General features: G+C 39.2%; 1 protein-coding gene across 4 annotated transcripts in view; it reads right to left on the bottom strand.

The window, feature by feature from the left end:
• Window positions 1-15,287, bottom strand: part of LOC145774037 (N-acetylgalactosamine-6-sulfatase-like) — an 85,034-nt gene that overhangs the window by 4,974 nt on the left and 64,773 nt on the right. For 3 of the 4 annotated variants that reach the window (XM_082585169.1, XM_082585171.1, XM_082585170.1), the window contains 3 exons: window positions 13,227-13,363; window positions 13,010-13,112; window positions 1,175-1,411 (listed from right to left, as the gene is read on the bottom strand). In XM_082585169.1, coding sequence (XP_082441295.1) covers window positions 1,175-1,411; window positions 13,010-13,112; window positions 13,227-13,363 — 477 coding nt within the window. Of the gene's footprint in view, window positions 1-1,174; window positions 1,412-4,681; window positions 5,006-13,009; window positions 13,113-13,226; window positions 13,364-15,287 lie in introns of those variants that run through there. The other variant, XR_014289997.1, reaches the window with a different exon arrangement.

The raw sequence follows: 15,287 nt of genomic DNA, 5'->3' as shown, positions 1-15,287 counted from the left end.
ATGCTTTAGGCCTAAATTTTATAGGCTATGAATGAAAATTTGAATAAAAGAATAGCTTTTGTAGAGCTCTTCAAATCGGGCAAGTCAAGGAGTGATATTTGCAAGGACTTAAAAATTAACACAATGTTGGTCTGGACAACTTTCAAAAGTAAGGAACAGTTCGTCGGCCAAACTGTAAATAACTTTTCTGTTCGTTGGACAGGCCATCGTAATATCTGGAATACATTTGACCTCTCTAAAAATAATGACAGTGCAGCTTTACTTGAGCATTTCGCCAATTTCCATGATCTAAGCAATAAACCGCCTCTGTCCAACTGTTTCAGTGTTACTTTTCTTGAACAACCTAGTTTAGACCGGCTTGACGCTTGCGAGGACAAGTGGCTTCCCAAGATCAAAGCCACCATCAATATTCAATCCATGATTTTACCTGCATTGAAATAATTTGTCTATTTTCTACCAATTATTTATCTACTTTTGACCTCGTGTTGACTCCACTGCTATTCATTCCCGTGGCATTCACGCCTTTGTTTTATTCTTATTACGTCATAGTGTGTATATTTCAATTTCTTTGCACGAACCGTCACTTGTTTCATACGAGACTGAAGATGTGAGGGCTACGGCCTATCATGAAATCGATTTCTAATAAAATATTGAGATCGTTGACCGATTCTTTGGTACTTAGACAGTGCAGACAGACCAACTAAGTTAGTAATGGACAAAGGATCGTCGCAGCATAGCAGCCGCTAAGATAGTCAAGCAGATCTCCTCCACCAGTTTACTACTAGAAAACTTCAAAGACATACCAGAAATCATATGTTAAATAAACGTGCGGCCCGTGGTTTCACCCAGATATTTATATCTGCCTCTCCTGTAATAAAGGTTGCACACACCTGCTCTACGATATGTGGTTTCTGAAACACATCAAAATTGGGGCATTTGGAACTTCTCTATGTGGATGGTTTTGCGCTTTGCAATCAAATCAAGCTGTGAAAATGGCCCTACTGTGCTTCCATGAATCAATTATAGTTTGTATTTTCCAACAACGCTTGTTCTTGTTTGGTTCAGGCTACTTGGTAAAGCAGCCGATTGTTTGTCATATTGTGACAAATACGTTATTGAACGTGATGAAACAAGCAAATTAGTTATCTACCACCAAAAGTGCAACATCACTTACCATCACTGCATCGTCACACCAATCAAATTGTGGAGCACCAACTTTCAAGGTCTTTGTATGATCGTTCACTAAGTTGTTTATGACGCCGACAGCTTCGTGATACTCAGTCGAATGTTTCATGGGGTGCCTTTCTCCTGGGTCATTACCAAGGTGGAATAGAATAGGATCAGAGGTTCGGTTAACTTGCTCGTGTGTGGTCACACCAGCAAGGTCTTGTGCTCGGCAGAAAGTTATACCCTGAAAATAAACCATACGTTGCCTAAGACAGTGCTCTTTAACCAGATATACTATACAGAAAGGGGGCAATGATAAAATACTAAATTTTGCTATGATCGCTTGGCACATTGTTGTTATGGGTAAAATAGACGTCCAGGCCAAATTTTGCGTTAAAATGAGCTCATCTTTCCTACTATCTTTTTATGTCAATGTTTAGCAAACTTTGCCTATAAAAAGCTATACAACTTGTGAAGACAAAATCGGTAAAGAGCATGTACCGTTTTAACGTATCCATCGTTTATTTGGATCAAAATCTGAAATCCCAAACCAAATCCTATCTAGTGTTAAGTAAAACCATCAGTTAAGCGTATCTCACTTAAAAGAATTAGTCAGATAATAGTATCAGGATTTGCTTCTCGTTTGCATACTTCTTTCATTTAATCATAAAATTCTACCGAAAAGTGAAAAGAGAATTAATTGTTTGCAACGTTTAACCCTTTCAGCGCGTGTACCCAGTGTTACCGGCTATAGCAACATGTCGGTGAAATGCATGTACCCGGTAATACCGGGCAGTCAGTTAAAACCTTGTTAAAGCTAGTTATTGACTTGCAGGCGCCATCTTGGCTTGTTTCTATGCACTAGAAGTTATTTGCAGCTGTTTAAAAACATCAAACTTTAAAATAACGGGGAGCAATGTGCGAGGTAGTCGATTCAATACGGAGGAAGCGGTAGGTCAGATTTTTGCTGACACAAACAGCGAGGGCAATTTTGATACAGTATTGCTGATAGAGAAGTTTCGTTTCCGCATGTTGACTATGACAGTTGACAGCCCGGGGAGTGATTGGGGATGTGATTTGAATGATTTACATCTTGACGATAGATCCATGGATGTGTCTCCCGATTATGATGAAGAGGGTGGTCGTTGTCGTCGTGTGAGGTTCTGGGGCCGAGGGTCTATCCTTTTACCACCCCAGATTCACGATGTTCCGAGACTACACTGAAAGGCTACTACAGAGCAGCCAGTTTTTGGTTTCATCATCCATGACATGCAGACTAGGGTGTTTCAAAATTTCACCACTTTTAAATTTCAAAACGAGTACCTTTTTTTCTGATGGAGTTTTGGCCGCTGATTACGAATCTGGCATTATTTTTTCATTATGACGTCATCTTGAGGGTGCCCCACGCGATTTTTCGCGTTTTTTCAATATCTTGAAAACTACTTGGGCTAGACGTATGGAATTTGTATCAAATGATGCAGAATATACGATTTCCTATCTATACTTACGAGAGTTTAAAGTCGTATCTGCTTCAGAAAAAAAGTAATTTGAGAAAAACACCTTTTTATTGTTTTTATATCCATATCGATAATCTTCGAGCTATATGACAATTACAATTTTGATTTTCGATTTTTTAGACGACATGAGTGAAATATATTTCATTAACATGAAATAAGCATTCCAATGTGTGCATGCCTCGACCATGCCGTTCCATGAAGAAATCGGCCAGGCACTTATTTATACCAGATTTTTTCCCTGTGTTTAATGCAGTAGTATCTGACATAACTGAATATATTTTACTTAAAGTATCCTCACAAATTTGCTCGGTAACACAGTTAAAAATGGTCTGAGAAGTTACCGAAATTCCTTCCAAAAAAGTTTTCACAGCTATAACTTTTTCACACTTGACTCCTGTATCCACAAATTGTCCCAAAAAGATGTACCTGTCCATTTTGTTTATGATTATTCCATCATAGCATAATTGAATTGCTTTAGCATGTTTCAGCTCTTACTCACATTGATTTAAAGCTTCAAGTCGACACTGCTCGCGCTTTCGAAGTACAGTTGTTGGCGAAGCAGAAATATTTTTTTCTCCAACAGTTGATCGCTGCAGATCGGATTGTTGGCGAATCGACACTAAACGACGGTCTGCTTTAACACAGTCACTGGTACTGATCGAAAATAAACGTTTTTTAAGGTAAGCTTTTCCTCCTGCAAGATGCTTGGGAGCAGGTTGGTAATCCAGGTCGAAATAGGTTGACGTGTCCCTAACATTATCACTCGTCTCTGCTTCCAAAACATCATCGTTGCTCTCATTAGAATTTATATTTAAATCGAACTGGCGCGGTCTCAACGAATTGAACAAAACTTTAGAATTGGATAGGCCTCCGTTTATTGTAGCTCTTAATTTACTGGATGTGGGGTTCTCAATATCATCTTCCGCCGTGGTGCGTCGCTTGAGCTTGATTACACTCTGCAGCTTGTGTATATTAAACAGTGCATCTTTGGATGAAGATAAAATCATTCTTCTAACGGATCTTTGATCTTTCAGAAACATAATTTCTTTTTCTGGAACTCTGTGGTCAAAACTGCAACTACAAATCAGCTTACCTTTATACGTTTGAAATATATCTGGTATTTCACACCGGCACTTGGTTATATCAAAGAGCTGGTCGAGCCAGCCATCGCTGATTGAAATAAGTTTCAATTTCTTGGCACGTTTTCTTGCCACAGCAAGCTTGTGAATAAGTTGCTTCAGTTTTGTATGGATACTTCTCAACTCGATAGCAGGCAAGCTGGCTCTTCCCCACAATTGAACTGTCATTCATAACTACATCTTTGATATCATTGAATCCTGGAGTTTTCTTCAAAAATTTAGTGTCTGTATCCATTAAAAGCTGCTGAATATAATGATAGTGCTCTATAACTTCTCCACACGTTGGTAATGTATTTCCAAGTAACTTTTTCGAGACTATCAGAGACTTAACCTCAACAGATCTCAACCATGCCATATCCCTGCTTATACTGCATTTAAAACTGACCAACTAAATTCAAATTGGAAATTGTTTTTATCCCTTAAGACCCGTATTGTCAACAAACAATTATCATCGTTGATTTACAAACAATTACCATTGTTATTACCAATTACCGAATTGACGTCACAATGTATTGTCATATAGCTCGAAGATTATAGATATGGAATGGATGTAAAAACAATAAAAAAGTGTTTTTCTCAAATTACTTTTTTTCTGAAGCAGATACGACTTTAAACACTCTTAAGTAGAGATAGGAAATTGTATATTCTGCATCATTTGATACAAATTCCATACGTCTAGTCCAAGTAGTTTTCGAGATATTGAAAAAACGCGAAAAATCGCGTGGGGCACCCTCAAGATGACGTCATAATGAAAAAATAATGCCAGATTCGTAATCAGCGGCCAAAACTCCATCAGAAAAAAAGGTACTCGTTTTGAAATTTAAAAGTGGTGAAATTTTGAAACACCCTAATGCAGACCTTTCACTACATTAGATGGCTTGAAGATGGAACAGTCATTGATGATGTGGTCTGCGGTCTGTTCCTCGGCACCACAATCACAGGAGGAAGAAGAGGCCATTCCCCGTTGGTGCATGGTTGAGCGGAAAAGCCCGACGCCGTCCCTTAGAAGACGGTTGAGGCGCACCCATGCCTATCTTGGTAGCGTTAGGCCGATGGGGCGTCGGGGCTGAACGAATAGGCTGGTGGCGCTTGACTTCCATTCAGAACTCCATTTATGGTCCACCCAAGTAGCCGCATTTATGGTCCGCCCAAGTTTGCCCTGACTGTCCAAGCCAGCCAGGCCTGCATGCAAACAAAGATTGTTTTAGGGTTTACCACACAAAATTGAATTATTCTGTAGCTGCACCCAGGGCCGGATTTAGTTGATGGGGGGCCCGGGCACTTTTAGATCGGGGAGCCCCTGTGCTAAAATTTTTTTTGCTCTGTCGACGCGAAAAACCACCTCTACGTGTACAGTAGCAGTAATCCAGCAATGCATCGCATTTTGCAGAAACTGCAAAAGCCGAAGAAAAAAAATAACACAAAATCACATTTTTTCCACGTCGGGGACCCTTCAAAAGGGGGGCTCGGAGCACTTGCACTACGGTGATGCATAAATAACACAAAATCACATTTTTTCCACGTCGGGGACCCTTCAAAAGGGGGGCTCGGAGCACTTGCACTACGGTGATGCATAAATATGCACTTTCAATTTTTTTATGGGGCACCCACCCATTATGTTCCAATTCCAAAAAAATAACTTCTTCAAAATTTACGGAAATCGGATAATTTTTAGGGGGTGCTACCGAGGATTAAATTAGGGGGGAAATGTTATAAATTAAATTTTTTTTTTATTTTTTACACGCAAAAAAGTTTACTTTGTAAATAAACATGTTAGAAATGACCCCTAATCAACACTAGACAAATTGAAAAAAAATTATTTGAATTGGGTAAGCGCTTAATAAGTTATAGTACGCTTAATAAGTTATATATCTTCACCACTAGGGGGCGTTGATTTTGGTGAGCGACATTGACATGTGTATATATCCTAAGCCAAAGATGCTATGATAACGTAATTCGTGTCTATTCCCCCTATTTCATGGGTGAGCAATCCGTATTTCACAACAAAATTTGTTTAAAACCAATAGTTTTTACAGTCAACCCATTTCAAATAATTTTGGAGGCCCAACTAGACAGTGTCAATACAATATTAATCATGGATTTGAATTTGACAGCAATTATAAAAGGTAAGTGTGATGTCACAATATGATTTCTTTTGTGATAGCAAATGGACAAATTTTAAGGTATTGTGACTCATAAGTGATCAGTGATTAATCTACCTTCTCTCTGTTCTGCAGAAGTACTTGCTAGTTGAAGTTTCAGAAGCTAACAGTTTCAATTGATTAATTTTAAAAGTTTTGTGAGGATTTTTAGTTTATAAAGGTTTAAGTGAGCTCTGAAGTGTTTAGACTTCAAATAAATAAAAAATAGTGACAGGCACAGGTAACCTGAAGTACTGATTGCCTTACATACAAAATATGGCTAACAATAGCCTATTGCTAAATTTAGTAAGCAGCCTAATAGAGCAAAGTTTGTATGTTATGTTAGAATTAGAAAGCTTGAAGAAGATCATATATTTCAGATAGTTTTCTGAATAGTTAAACCAAAACGTATAGAGTAAAGTCAAGAGTAAATTTGTCATGGCAAAAATGGCCTCTGCAAAGCAAAACAAATCTGATCATAAACCATTTACAAGGAAAGGCACTGACATATGGCTCGTTGGCCAGTTTTCATCAACCCTGTGTACTGCCAAGCTTCCTTCAAAGAATGAAGTTTTAGCATTGTTTTTCTATTACAAGAAAGATAAAACGAAACCAGTAAGTGATGCAACTCACTGTACTGCAGAAGATGTCATGAAAGTATGGACCAAAGCCAGCATTCCAACAAGACTGAAAAAACATGTTGTAAAAAAATTTGCTGATCTGTTCAAAGAATGAAGAAATCTAAAAAAAAATAAAGAAAACAAAGCCAAGCGTTCAGATGGTTTACAACAAAAAGAGAAAAAGTGGAAAGAAGGACTAGAATACCTGTTTGACATTGCACATGGTGATGCATTAAAAATGATGACTAACCAGGAAAACAAAGATTTTCTTTTTGCTCAAAGAGAAAAGGGGCGCCGTGGCAAAATAGGTGCTGTCGATGTGGCAACATATATATAAGAAACAGGCCAGACTGCAAAAAAGAATTGAAACTTTTGAGAGACGAAAGGCACAAGAAGAAGCAGAGAAAATATCTTTGGATGAACAAATCCTTTTAACATCATCATCATCTGAAGTAGAAGATATAACAAGTGACAGTGATGACAAAACTGTTGGTGATGCAACTGGTACCACATCAACATCACTCATCACAACTGATTCCAAGGAAAAGGGGACGGCTAAACTTATTCAATGAGAAACTTGCTGCAAGTCTCGACGTTGCCAAGCTGAGTGATCGTGGCGCAGCTGTTGTATTTACGCCAATGCTTCAAAACCTTGGCCATAATCCTGACAAGTACAAAGTCAGTTATGCTACTATTCGGCGTGAGCGAATGAAACATCGAAAGGCTATTGCAGAGGGCTTGAAGGCAGAATTCCAGCCACAAATTCTATTAACAATTCATTGGGATAGCAAGTTACTGCCTGACATCGCTGGAAAAGACACTGTGGATCGCCTTCCCATTCTAGTTTCAGGAGATGGAGTCGATCAGCTCCTTGCTGTTCCAAAACTACAATCAGGGAGTGGAGAAGCATCTGCTGCAGCAGTTTATGAAGCTGCACTGAACTGGGGATTATGTGATAGAATCAAGGCTATGTCATTTGACACAACAGCTGTCAACACTGGACGACTGAATGGGGCATGTACTCTTGTTGAACAAAAATGGGAAAAGAGCTGTTGTGGCTCGCCTGTCGACACCGTTAGAAATTGTGCTTGCAGCAATAGTGACTCATTTGTTGGGACCTTCAAAGAGTCCTGATATTGCTATCTTTCAACGATTTCAAGCACATTGGTCTTATATTGACCAATCCCATTACCAGACAGCTTTATCTGACAAACAGACTACCAGTGCAGTTACTGACATCCGTCACCACATGCTTGCATTTGCTAAGGACCAGTTGGAAAAATATCAGCCACGAGATGACTATCGAGAACTCTTAGAATTGACCATCATCTTTTTGGGAGGCATTCCTTTAAAAGGAATATCATTTAAAAGTCCTGCTTGACTTTACCGTGCCAGATGGATGGCAAAAGCGGGTCTGCTACTATTCGGTGAGTCCGATTCGGTGAGAGCCCTATTCGGTGATTTTTTTGAAATTTTTTTTGAAAATTATTGGGTACCGTAGACTAATTATCATTGCCGCTTTTACATCGTTTTAACGTCGCTAAACGTTGAAATAAGACCCTAACCCTAAACTCCTAACTCTATAACGGCAATGACAATTAGGCTACGGTACCCAATAATAATTTAAAAAAAAAATCACCGAATAGGGCTCTCACCGAATAGGGATCTCACCGAATCGGACTCACCAAAACGGGCCATTCCGGGCAAAAGCAATCTATTCTCTGAAAATCTGGATGTTTCGAGCACAATTCAAGTTGATCACAAGAGAAACAAAAGGTTTGCAGGAAATTTGCTTGTTTGTAATTCGGCTGTACATAGAACCCTGGTTTACAGCACCTTCAGCATGTACTGCTCCACGCCGCGATCTCCAGCTTCTGAAAGCCATTCATCGGTAACGGATACTAGCATTTCCACAATTGCCATGAAGAAATTCTTAGGACATCTCTGGTATCTGTCACAAGATCTGATACATCGGTATGTCTACGCGGCATTTGGCCACGAGAGTGAGGGAGCACTTAGATTTAACTAATTTGAACAAGCAAAGTGCCATTAAAGATCACATATTCGATTGTCAAACATGTTCTAATAACAAACCATCTTTGGAGTCCTTTAGAATTATGCGTAAATGTTCCACCGAATTCGACACTAAAATCCAGGAGGCTTTGCTAATAAAATCATACAATCCTCGCCTCAATGCACAGTTGTTTGCCTCAGGTGCTTCTTATGTACTCAACGTCTTTTCTTGATACGTCATATGATGCGTCTTTGCCTGGTGTAATTTAAACGCCATGTGATGTGCCTTTCTCCTTTGTTCTGCCGTTTCATTTCGCATTTCGTTTTTCAATTCAGTGTTTAGATCAGTTATTCATTTTCATTGTAGATATGATAAGCAGTTATTTTTTGTTACTTGATAAGGGCTAACGTGTGTATGGCCGAAAACGTTTGTAGCTTATAGTTTATGTTCAATTTTAATCGATTATGTTAAATGCCGTGTGGTTGCTTGGTTGTATACGTCTGTGGTTGAAGAAAGTGACCTCTTTACCAAAATTGTATTAGATCTGATTGCACTTCCATTTTTTGATGATAACGTACCAATTGATATAAAGCGTGAAATGGTAATTGCATTGAAGAATTCAAGATTTGAGAATCCTTCCAAACGTGCCATTGTGGACTTGACGACTGTTGTGTTGGTACTAAAGAACTGCAGGACAGCAAACACTACACGTTTTTTTGAAATAACTGGACTGAATTTTGACTTTTTGAGCCAGGACCCATCTTTTTGGGAAACCAATAACACCTACATGTCTACAAAAGCAACTCAACAGTGTATGAGAGTTGTCAATGACATTGCTGAACGTGGAGTGGCGCTGATGAATGAATATAATTTGTTGCACACCAATGATGAAGAGCAAAAGCAGTTTCTCATCTTGGCAGTCAAAAACTTCAGACAGCAATATCCAGATAGAAACAAGTCTACACTGATGCAGTAACTAGACATTCTGGACATCTATTAACACTGAAATACCATAATTAATGTTGTTATTATGTTCCTATCACATAATTCCGTACAGCTATTTACCAATGGTATATACTGAAAACTTTCGATGTCGGTAGCAACCCCTAAAATAGTTTCAATTGTCTTAAAAATTTCACAGGCTTATTTTTTCAGGCATTGGCACAAAATAAGAGGGTGCCCCACTTAATTTTCAAAAAAAATTTTTTTTCACATTTTATGAATCACCCTAACCTGCACCCTTTGCCCCCCCCCCCTTAAATCCGGGCCTGGCTACACCTGATGAAGAAAACAGAGATTCATTAGACGTATAGCCTACGAGTACATGTCCAAATTATGCTCTCACCAAACCCAACAGCCTGAAGTTTGTAGGCTACTGTGAAAGAAAGCAAAAACATTTATTCAAAAGCATTATGTGATAGAAGACTACAATCGCTATGTACAAACTATAACTATTTTTCAATGTATCTTTCATTTTTACATGGTATTCCATGGTTCTTTTTGTCCGTTTTGTGTATTTTTATCCATTTTCATCGCCGGGGACCACTTAAACCCAAACTTAACAACCAAAAGCGCAATTAAAGAGGCACATCGCCTCTTGTGAAACGTGCACTGACAATGTCTCAATCGACCAATTTAAAATCATCTCTCGAGGCAGATCTAAATTTCAGACTAAGATCATGCAAGCCTTAAGAATCAAACGTAATAATCCGTCTCTCAACCGGCAGTTATTTGCCTGTGGCTCATCGTTCCTCTTATGTGTGTTCTAATTTGTTTGTCAAATGCCCGTAGTTTACACCTCATGTGATCTGTTTTCCACCGTATAATTTACTTGTAATCATTCCTGTGTCAGTCGTTCAGTCTGGAGTGTCGCTAGTATACAGTTACAGCTATAGTGCAAAGTCAAATTACCTTACAATTTTCATTTTATGTATATTGCAGATATGTAAGTCCTCATGAGGACTCACGTATGTGTCGAAAACGTTAGAGTTTCTTTTTAATTATGTTATATTTGTGTATGTAATTCGCCATCAATGACGCACTGAGACTGAATGCCTGCGTCCCACTCCAACGGACTGCCTTCCCATCCTTGCAGGCATCCAACCCGTTGAGCTTTGCCGTAAAGGAGCCATGATTTCCCTTGCTCGTCGCGCACTGGACCCCGACCACCTCCTCCACAGTACATTCCAGCGACTACCTGGAGAACAGCTGCGACTGAAATCAAGACACCCATTTGTGCCGCCGCATGACAGCTTCTGAACAATGTTGAAGATCTTGGAATAAGTGCGGCACACTGGATGAACTACACTTGGAACACGGAGTGGCAAAACAACACCTCCCAACTCCGTGATTTCCTACCCGAAATCGATCCCCACCCTCCAGGAATGTCCCTCGCAAGACTTGCGTGGGTCCGGCTTAACCATCTACGAATCTGTGTCGGTCGCTTTCGTTCAGACATGTGCAGATGGGGCCTGCAGGCCTCGAAATTCACGGCGGACACGGCGGTCATGTCCGCCGTCACAGCATGTGATGTCCGCGGGAAGTACCATCTAGATCGGTCATATTTGTCCGCCGAGAATTAACACAGGAACCAGCGATACTAATCGTCATTGTATAGCACGAACAACTGTTGCGAGAGTATAATTTCCTGCGCATCTAAAAAATGTGAATACTGTATCCCTTAGCTTTCATTCAAGCAGAAAAACTTTCGATTTTTACGTTGCTTCAACGATTGACGACATCGAATCAGCGTAACAAAGGTGAATTCTTTGCTAAGAATCGATGGGAGTACTTCTACATTAATCACGCGCAACTTAGTTCAAGTCTTACGTCACAATGTCTGGCTTTGATCGAGTAATATTGATAAGGCAAGGTTGGTTACAAAATTAGATTCTACGAGTAGGCTACTACAGCAAAATTTGTTAAGTTTTGGTATTACCGTGAGAAAGAAAAGGCCAGAGAAAATTCACTTTTGTTAAATGATACGCAAAAATAAACCTAAAGAAAAAAGCCTAGTGAAACTTTGCACATTAGAAAATAGTAGCGTTGGTGTAGAAGTTTTCCGACTCGTGCCCAGAGCATTGTGACGCAAGAAGCCACACAACCTCGTTCGGTGGAAGTTAATCAGTTATGCAGCGTATTAAGCAGCTACACAGCGCTTTGACTCTTCAAGCGCACGTCGTTGATCTGATGAAAGCATTTCAGATTGACTTCTTTTAAACCGTAGCTATAGTTATCAAATGGCGAAGAACTATCAAGATAAAGTGATTATACTGATTAAACATGACGTTTGACGCTAAAACTGGCGTGTCCGCCGTGAAACTTCATTTGTCCGCCGAGATAGCTGCTCAGACCGGACACGTTTGTCCGCCGTCAACAAAAACGAATTTCGAGGCCTGGGCCTGGCTCCCTCACTGGGATGCAAGTGTGGTGCCACAGACCAGACAGTAGACCATGCCGTCCATGACTGCCCAAGTGCCCAATCCATCAACCACATGGAACGCTTGGACTAAAGGCCCTGTCGAGTGGCTGCTGACCTCATGCCCAAACATATAGTCCGGAAGAAAGCTCATACGACGAAGAATTCCAAAATCTAGCGATATTTTTAGGTTGAAAAAAAAAAAGACACAGTAACCCCCAATTTCACATCTGCACAATAAATTTGCAGTATTTCCATAACAAAGTTGCATCAAAAACTGATGTGACTAGAAGATTTCAGCAAAGCTATCGGAACATTTTTGTTATATCAGAAAAGTAGTCTTTTTAGGTACTTCATTCAGTAATTTTTTTTATATGTTTAAAAATTTTCAACTCCCATGTTAATAAAATGTTATCGAAGTGGATGCTGGGCAATGAAGATGACAGATATCAGGCAAAAGCAAACGACAGAAATAAAGATGGTCGGCATCATCTATGGCAAGACACTTTCCTACAAAATTAAAAATGATATCTAGAGAGTTGACTGATGTTGAGAATACTGAAGAATACTTGTATGGGTACTGTCTGGGATGGGTTGGACATCTTGAACAAATGGATGAGAACAATTTGACAAAACTAGTTTGGAATAAAGTAGGGATAGGAAAAATGAGAGAAAGAAGACCAAAGAAAACGTGGGATGACATCGTGAAAGATGACATGATAAAAAAAACGGAAAGCTGAAGATACCAACAATAGAGATGGAGGAGTCGCCGCAGACAACTGGTTGACCCTGATGTCTTGGGATGAAGACCAGGCTTTTTTGAAGCAAAATTGATGACGATGAAACATTACTACTTTTGAGGGACACAAAATTTTTGAAAAATTATAAAAGGTAAACTGCAAAAAAAAATTATAGAGCACTGACCTAAAATATCACAAAAAAAGTTTTTTTAATGATAGTGAAGCAAATATAACAACACCATCAAGAGATCACCTTGTTGTACTCTTCCCATGAATTGGTCCACGTCCATAGATGCGCCTTGTGAAAGCCATAACGTACAGCGAATAATGCATTACCGCGGTAGTGGAATATAGGCCTGTAAGACATGGATTAGAAATACTAAACTCGACTGCATTGTGTTCAAAACAAAGCTGTGTAATGTATAAAATTTATATTGACAACAAATGATGACCCAAAGCTACACACATACCTGTCAAATTCATCTCCACCACTGAGCACAGACCTGAGGCTTACACCGTCAATGATTCGATCGGTTGGGGCAGGGACCCCACACACGTCCAACGTAGTAGCAAACCAGTCCATTAAACTACCCACTTGGTGGCTTATCTGCAAAAAGTTGGTTTGTTAGTGTTTCTATTACAGACATAATCTATATATTTCTTGATGTTGAAATTGAAATTAAACACAATTCTTTTGACACCTGGATTTGGCGAAAACCTACCAACACTGGCTTGCTTTTAAATTATAACGCTGTATGCCCTAACAAATGGAAATCTGGTTTAATTTTGTGTCTGTTGTCTAATGCTCGTTTGGTGTGTTCTGATGTTTATTTTATTTAAATGGATATCATGTTTTATTTAAATGGATAATTGGATAACCTCCACTATAAGGCCGAGCACAGCTGTGGATGGACCAAGTTATTTTAGGATCAACACCCTTGTCCTTAAGGTCCCAAACTGCCTTAGATAGTTCGGTGCTGTTTCGTTTAGACCTATTCATGAAGGAACATTTATGGTTGGAAAAACGTTTTTTAAAAGTAGTGTCACAACAACCAATGTAATTAAGAACCTTCGGGCCGTTAGCAATGGTGGCTTTGTAAACAACGGCCTGCTGCAAGCATTGCCCATTCAAAGGACAATCTGGCTTCACCCTACAATTGCAACCAGGCTGCGATGGTTCATTATCAGCCTGCAATATTGCTTTATTGTGGAAGGATATAATACTTGCAACATTCGGAGTACAACTGTAGCTCAGCTTAATAGTATTACGATTGAATATTTTGTGCAATCTATGATGGGGCGGGAAGTGTATGGAAACAAGCCTGAAAAATTCCTTACCAATATTGCTATCAACCTGCAAGCAGTAAGGAGGATTAAACCATAAAATTTTTCGATTCCTTTTCCTAGATGTACGCAAGTTATTAGCAGGGTTGTAGCAAACTCTCTCCGCAAAACCACTTTTCAAAAGGGCATCATTATAAACAGATGCAGTCTTGTCAAATTCATTTTGGCCAAATGATGTGGTGGACAATCGCTTGGCAATCATAGTAGGGATTTGTATCTTAATGTTGGGTGGGGGATTAGACTGGGCATGGATGTAAATTGGATCATTATTGGGTTTTCGATAAGGCCAGAATTTACCAGATAGCAAATTTAAAGTGACGTCAAGAAAATCAGTTTCAATTAGTCCAGTGTCTATAGTAATATTTAAGCCATGTTGTTTAAATAATTGAATGACATTTTTCCTCAAACGATCAACTTTAGGGCCGGATAAATTACGCAAAATAGCCAGACCATCATCACGATATAAGCCAAGCATGTCTCTGTCAACAATAGCAGAAAGTTCGTTCAAAAGAAACAAGCCAACCAACTCACAAATCTCAGCACCATCAAATGAGCCCATTGTAACATCGAACAAACCATCTTTCTTAGCCCAAGTTTCACCGCCATCAAAAAGCAATGATTTCCTAGCATGGAAAATTGTTTGTATGATGCAATCATCCAAATCCATAAATGGTTTGGCAAACTCAATTGCTTTACACAAAAGTTCCTCCGTAATGGATGGATAAAAATCTACAATGTCAAATTTCATAAAGGTGCATTGACGTTTAGATGAAATAGCCTTAAACCAGGATAACATAGAGTCTGTGTTTTTCCATTGATTCAGTCGTGATGCATCACGGATGGTTACGTTTATAGAGTGCAAGTATTGCTTACTTATACGGCCAATCTGGGACTTGGAAGGGTTAATCAACCTGCATTTAGGGTTCGATGTAAAGTTAGGTTTATGATCTTTTAGTGTAATAAACGCTGGGTTGCTTGATACTTTTTCAACCCGATCATCAACCTTTAACGCCTTGGCAATCTTTTTAGCCTCAGTATTGATTGAGTCACTGATAGCAGGATTCACCTTTTTGTATTTTGCCGATACATTATCATTAAGTAATTTTTTATAATCCTGGGTTTTACTTTGTATAAGTTAGTAGTTTTATCTGCTGATATCAACAGATCCGGAGATTTAATAATGTTCT

The sequence above is a fragment of the Aplidium turbinatum genome, chromosome 7 (assembly GCF_918807975.1).
Source record: "Aplidium turbinatum chromosome 7, kaAplTurb1.1, whole genome shotgun sequence".
Lineage (NCBI taxonomy): Eukaryota > Metazoa > Chordata > Ascidiacea > Aplousobranchia > Polyclinidae > Aplidium > Aplidium turbinatum.
This window is presented reverse-complemented; position numbering and strand designations above follow the sequence as displayed.